This window comes from Hakea prostrata, chromosome 4 (assembly GCF_041222555.1).
Source record: "Hakea prostrata isolate BN-2017 chromosome 4, UWA_Hpros_2, whole genome shotgun sequence".
Classification (NCBI taxonomy): Eukaryota; Viridiplantae; Streptophyta; class Magnoliopsida; order Proteales; family Proteaceae; genus Hakea; species Hakea prostrata.
The window spans coordinates 4,864,239-4,870,454 of record NC_142603.1 but is presented as its reverse complement, the minus strand read 5'-3'; the positions used below and the strand labels follow the sequence as shown (position 1 = coordinate 4,870,454).

The window sequence follows — 6,216 nt, the reverse complement described above, 5'->3', positions numbered from 1 at the left end:
GTGCAAAGCAATGCATATTTGTATAAAATGATTGGCTAAAATTAAAAGTTTAATTTCAAATTTTAAAAATTCTCAATAGTTTTGTATTTACTTTGTTTTTTCAGCCAATCATTTGATATATATGTGCACTACTGTGCACAGCAGAGAGGATGTTTTCCCTTCTAAAACTGGCAGGGTTGAAACAAATTCTGAGCAATTGGCTTGACTAGCATAATAGAACATTGAAAGTTTTGATTTCAAGCAATTAGCATGCGTTGTTGGCATTATCGTGTCTTTCATTCCTGAAATAGGCTGGTAGACTACTTAAGGCCTTTTTTACATCGATTTTTATTCTCTATGTTATCCATTTAAAGAAATAAATATAAGAATTCATATTTGGTCAAAAAATGGAATGAAAATAAGTTTGCTATGTTGAAATAAAAAATTAATATAAAAAATTTGAGAACATATTCTTAGGGTTTGGGAGTGAGAAAGAAGGTGAAACAATTGAGTTTTCTCAAAAAGAATGCAGTTTTACTAACATACACTCAATTTTACTACTTTGAGGGTGTGTTTTTTTCCTCTCCTTTTTGTGGGGTGATCCTAGTGGTGAAGACATTTAAGATGGAACAAACACTAAAAAAAGAAGACTATATTAATAAAATTTGAGCTAGATGGTACATAAATCTAAGATATCATATACATAATAATGTGATGTGTTAGAGTGTTAGGTCTTCTAGAAAATCAACAATGTTTCACAATACAACGGAGTAAAATTGCAATTGGGATTTTTCAAAAGCTTTTAAAAAAACACCACAAACTCTCATCCCAAAATTGAAAAATCCTAGTTTTACCCTTGTTCTACCACATGAAAAGTAACAATTATAGATACTTTGCATTAAATGATTAACAAAGTAACTCGAAATAAGTCAATTTTCAAAAGAAACACAAAAATTCAAACTGCTTAAAGAAGTAATTAAAGAAAGATCCTGCATATGATTTGGTTCAAATCCTTATCACACTTAGTCATAAAAGATGAAACAAGCAAATAAGTACTTCTCAGTCTTGTTTTCCTTTTCTAGTGAAAGCTCATCTGTACATGTTAATGTGACTCTACCACCTTAAAATTTAATGAGCTTTCAACCTTTAACTTGTATTTAGAATTTAATTGCATGTGATCAAATATTGTGAAATCCATTCATTACCAACAATAGATCTAATCAGTCTAATTAGTTTATGGCCACTACATATGCACAAGAATCGACGAGTAAATGTAAAGTAATTTTTTTCATAAAGAATTTAGTGCATACATTTCACAGAAATAAAATGGAAGTCAAAATTAATGAATTACAGAGTCCCCTAAGATTGAGTGGTGGCAGTACATTCGGTGGGAAAACCCTGAGAAAAGCGTTTCGTGTCTGTGCAATAGTTGTAGATCATATAATTATTCTGGACCCATTTCAACCGCTGCTGGTTTGTAGAATCTAGCGATTGAGAGAACCAAGCGTTGTTGCCAGATGCAGAGGAGGCAGAGTTGGAGTTGCAAGAAGACGACCCAGAAGACCAAACACAGGCATTCGCATTGAAGTTGCGGTAGGAAGCAGTGAAGGGTGCTTCGGTCCAGTCAGTCTTGACGAGGCCACCCCTAGTAGCCCAGTCATCTGCATTCCAGAGACTGGAATAGATCCTCATGGGTTGATTCTTTGGGAAGGGAACACCCTTTGATTCCAAGTTCTTGAACTCTCTTATGGGAGTACCATCTACAGAGAATCTGAAATTTGATATAACAGTCTGATCAGGGAAGTACTAGTAGGAATTGCAAAGTTTAAAAAAACACAAGTAACTTAATTTGGGGGAATGGATGGATAAATTAATTCTAGTCTACCAACTTACATGATTGTTTGAGGATTCCAGAGAATAGAGTAAGTATGGAAATCAGCAGTTGGGTCAAACCAGAGATAGAACTGCTGTTCTCTGTTGCCTTTGCCTTGAGCGAACACATTTGTGTGAAGAATGTAAGGATCTCCACTCAGATTTCCCAAGAACTCAAAGTCTATCTCATCCCATGATGACCCTTTTGAAGATAACTGCAACAGAATTGAATTTCACTTTTGAATCAGAAAAATAATCTACTAGCTAGAATCCATTAAGATAGAAATTCTGTATGAGAAGAGCAAAACTATTGAAGGAGCAAGGAAATAGATGGAAGCTTACGTAATAGGCTGTGACAGTGCCAGCAGAGTTGCCAGGAACGAGCTTGAGCTGCATATCAATCTTCCCAAACAGATACTCGTTACTGGATTGGAAACCAGAGCCCGAAGCTTTGTCAAGGGACAGAGTGAGAAGGTCCCCATTGTTGAGTATCTTGGCACGACCATCTCCCCAAGTGATGGTAAAATCTTGGTTGAAATTACTAGCAGAGACGTCCATTAAAGAGGTGCCGAGTACTACAGACACCACCACTAGTGAAATAGTGAAGAAAGAAGATGATAATGATGATGAAGAAGAGGAAGCCATGATCACAAGAGATATGAACTAATTTAGAGAAAAGTTGTCTGGCTGCAGTGAGACTGGGTTGTCGTGTGAGTTGTGGAATATAGCAGTGCAAATCTATACATATATATACACGATAAGGAAATAGAGAAGAGAAATGAAATGACGAAACCAAGAAGAACATTGGAAAATTCATGGGTTTGGTAATTGAGAGCATCAATTTTGAGTTGCCCCCAGTTGGAAGCTGAGCAAATAACAGCCTGGAAATCTAAGGAAGGTTCGCACTTAGTCATACAAAACTGATAAACTCTTCCAAATCAAACACCAAACCTGATGATAGCAAGGTGAATTGGGGCCTCAAGTCAAGTGGAGTGGGTTAGTTGCGAAGTTGGTGACGAAAACAGGAAGCAGCTTCCCACTCTGCTCCGCCTACCGCCATCGCTTATTAGACGTGAAGGACCCATGAATGATTCTTAATTACTTTCTTCATGGGAACATCTACAGGAAACCTAAATGGAGGAGAGCTGGAGAGGGATCCAGGTTGGCACCTTTGCTTTCGTTTTCAAACTTTTAATTTGAATATTGATTTGTGGATCTACCGGCAACTTTTTATATTCTTATTATCTGTAATCAACCGCGTGGCTCTGTTCGAATCTGATTTAACACCTAGTTAATTAAAATACTCAAAAGAGTTTTCGAATGATTGAATGTTTTCTATTCAGCTGTCAACTTTGAGTAACGTGTTGCATAAGATAAACGTTTACGAGGTGATCAGATAAGGTAGGCCTTTGGGAGACCTAGTTCTTCACGGTTCCATCGAGTTAGTTAATAATACTAATTGAAGCCGTAGGAGATTGCTTCTAGGAATAGCTGGGCATGCTCATCCCATGTAGGCAACGAAGTTGGGACGTGCTTCAATGCTATACAATTAATGTGCAATATTGTGTGACTTATAGTTGAGATCAAATTCTGCAATTGTTCCACAATAATTACACAAAACCCAAACAAAATTAAGAAAAGTGTGAGGTAAGAATTGCTCTAGGATGGCGTTTTAAGAGACAAAAACCTAATGGAAGGCATTGACACCAGTTGTTATTTGGAATGGGGACTTGTTTCAAACATTGTTCCCCTTTTGGGACTTTAATGTATTTTATATCAGCGATACGATCAAATCTATGTTAGAGACAAAATGGTCGTTTTGTTCCACAATTTTTCCAAGACTTAGACTGTTCTTACTTCCATATGGGAGTCTACAACCTTTCCGTGAAAGGACTCATCTGCCAATTTGATGTTATAGAATTCAACTACATGTAATATATGTTCCCCCGACAATCATTAAATTTACTATAGCCCTTGAATTAGAATATTAGAATCCTACAATTCATTGGGAAATTCCCTCCAAGGAGAGAAGCCAGATATTATGGAAATTTGGGGTTTGGTGATGGGATGTGGTCATCATTAAACATATCAACCTATTTTCAACTATTCCAACAATGGCAAAGAAGGCAACCGGAAACTCAATGCCTCACACGGCTACAACATCTTGGATTTTGGCCTTCATCCTTAGGTTACTATTAAGGGCACTAGTTTTTGGCCCTTAGATGGTCCTAAGTTATGCTCTTGGTTAAATGTTTTTCCTGATCCAATCCTAATACCCTAAATCATGATTTATTGGACTCATTCTTAGTTGGTGTCGTGCTAGCGAACTCCAGGTTCTCCTAGGAATGGAAGTATTAGGCATTGCTTTAAGTTGTCAAAGGTCACAAATCGACAAGCTTCATTAGCTTGACAAGTAATTAAACGGTCAAGAAATCATAGTGTTAAATGTAGTGTAATTTTTTTTTTTTTTTTTGGAGTACTTTGAATCTGGATCCCGGTCAGAATTAACGAAACACCACACCCAATTGTCTCCTCTTTGAGAGTGAAACAGATTCCATTTCTTCGTTGATCCAGGCAATATCTTCAAATCGGTTGACTCTCTTTTTATTATTATTTTCTTTTTCAAAGATGGCATGCTGATGCAGGTCAATAGTTGCTTCCCCCTTTCATAAGTTGGTAGTTTGGGATGAAAAAAACAATTTATTCCATCTTTACAGATTACATTACATGATCACGAGAATAACTATTTCATGTTATCCAAATAATAACATACTAGGAACAACAAATAAAAGAATCTAAGTAAAAAGATTTTACACAAACAGGGTAGGACTGTAGGAGATAGCTCCTGCTGTGGAGTTCCTAAGATTGAGTAGTGATACTACATTCGGTAGGGAAGCCCTGAGGAAAGCGTTTCTTGTCTGTGCAGTAGTTGTAGATCATGTAATTCTTCTGGACCCATCTCAATCTCTTTTGGTTTGTCGCGTCTAAGGATTGAGAGAACCAGCTGTTTTTGCTGGATGCAGAGGAAGCAGAGTTGTATTTGCAAGAAGACGACCCAGAAGACCAAACACAGGCATTTGCATTGAAGCTGCGGTAGGAAGCAGTGAAGGGAGCTTGAGTCCAGTCAGTCTTGATGAGGCCACCCCTGGTAGCCCAGTCATTTGCATTCCAGAGACTGGAATAAATTCTCATGGGTTGATTTTTTGGGAAGGGAACACCCTTTGATTCCAAGTTCTTGAACTCTCTTATGGGAGTGCCATCCACAGAAAATCTGCAATTTAATATAACAGTTTGATCAGGGCAGTACTAGAAATGGCGAACTTTATAATTATAGTAATAATAATAATAAAACTTATTTTTGGCGAATGAATGGATAAATTGGTATTAGTATAACTCACTTACATGATTGTTTGAGGATTCCAGAGAATAGAGTAGGTGTGGAAATCAGCAGTTGGGTCGAACCAGAGATAGAACTGCTGTTCTCTGTTGCCTTTGCCTTGACTGAACACATTCGTGTGAAGGATGTAAGGATCTCCACTAAGATTTCCCAAGAACTCAAAGTCTATCTCATCCCATGATGACCCTTTTGAAGATAACTGCAACAGAATTGAATTTCACTTTTGAATCAGAAAAATAATCTACTAGCTAGAATCCATTAAGATGGAAATTCTGCATGAGAATAACAAAACTATTGAAGAAGAAGGCAACGAAGCAAATGGAGGCTTACATAATAGGCAGTGACTGTGCCAGCAGAGTTGCCAGGAACAAGCTTGAGCTGCATATCAATCTTTCCAAACAGATACTCGTTATTGGATTGGAAACCAGAGCCCGAAGTTTTGTCAAGTGACAGAGTGAGAAGTTGCCCATTGTTGAGTATCTTGGCACGACCATCTCCCCAGGTGAGAGTGAAATCTTGATAGAAATTACTAGCAGAGTTAGCCACCTTAGAGAGGTGCCCAGTAACACAAACACCAACACCAATGAAGTAGTAAAGGAAGAAGATGAAGAAGAAGCCAGACCAGAATGGTTTGTTGTATCACCTTGTGAGTTGCTAGCAACCCACAGCCAAACAAAAAAAGAGGGGAAGAGGAGGAACACGGAGAAGGAAAGGCACAGGAAAACACAGGGCCCCAAGGAAGAAAGCGAGGAGACAGGCGGAAAGAACGAAACCCCCCAAACCACACGGGCGGAGGAAGGACCCCACCAAAAACGCAGGCAGGGGAGAAACAGGAAGCGCAGGCGGCAGGACGAAAGGAGAAGAAAGAACCAAGCCCCAGGACAAACAACAAAGAAAAAAAAAAACGAAAACGAAGGCCCAAAGGAGCCACAGGAGCAACAAAAAACAAGGGGTGGGGAGATTTGACA

General features: G+C 38.3%; 1 protein-coding gene and 1 pseudogene across 2 annotated transcripts; both read right to left on the bottom strand.

The window, feature by feature from the left end:
* Positions 1-1,158: 1,158 nt before the first annotated feature.
* Positions 1,159-2,827, bottom strand: LOC149017271 (putative xyloglucan endotransglucosylase/hydrolase protein 23). The gene is made up of 3 exons (XM_089154148.1): positions 2,194-2,827; positions 1,873-2,066; positions 1,159-1,750 (listed from the first exon to the last, which is right to left on the bottom strand). Exons 1-3 carry the CDS (start codon positions 2,494-2,496, stop codon positions 1,339-1,341), a joined length of 909 nt encoding a protein of 302 aa, XP_089010274.1. The 5' UTR covers positions 2,497-2,827; the 3' UTR covers positions 1,159-1,338.
* Positions 2,828-4,688: 1,861 nt separating this feature from the next.
* LOC149017270 (putative xyloglucan endotransglucosylase/hydrolase protein 23 pseudogene) lies at positions 4,689-5,875 on the bottom strand (annotated as a pseudogene). Its single transcript, XR_016172980.1, has 3 exons — positions 5,579-5,875; positions 5,254-5,447; positions 4,689-5,122 (listed from the first exon to the last, which is right to left on the bottom strand). The product of XR_016172980.1 is annotated as a putative xyloglucan endotransglucosylase/hydrolase protein 23 pseudogene (transcript).
* Positions 5,876-6,216: the final 341 nt, after the last annotated feature.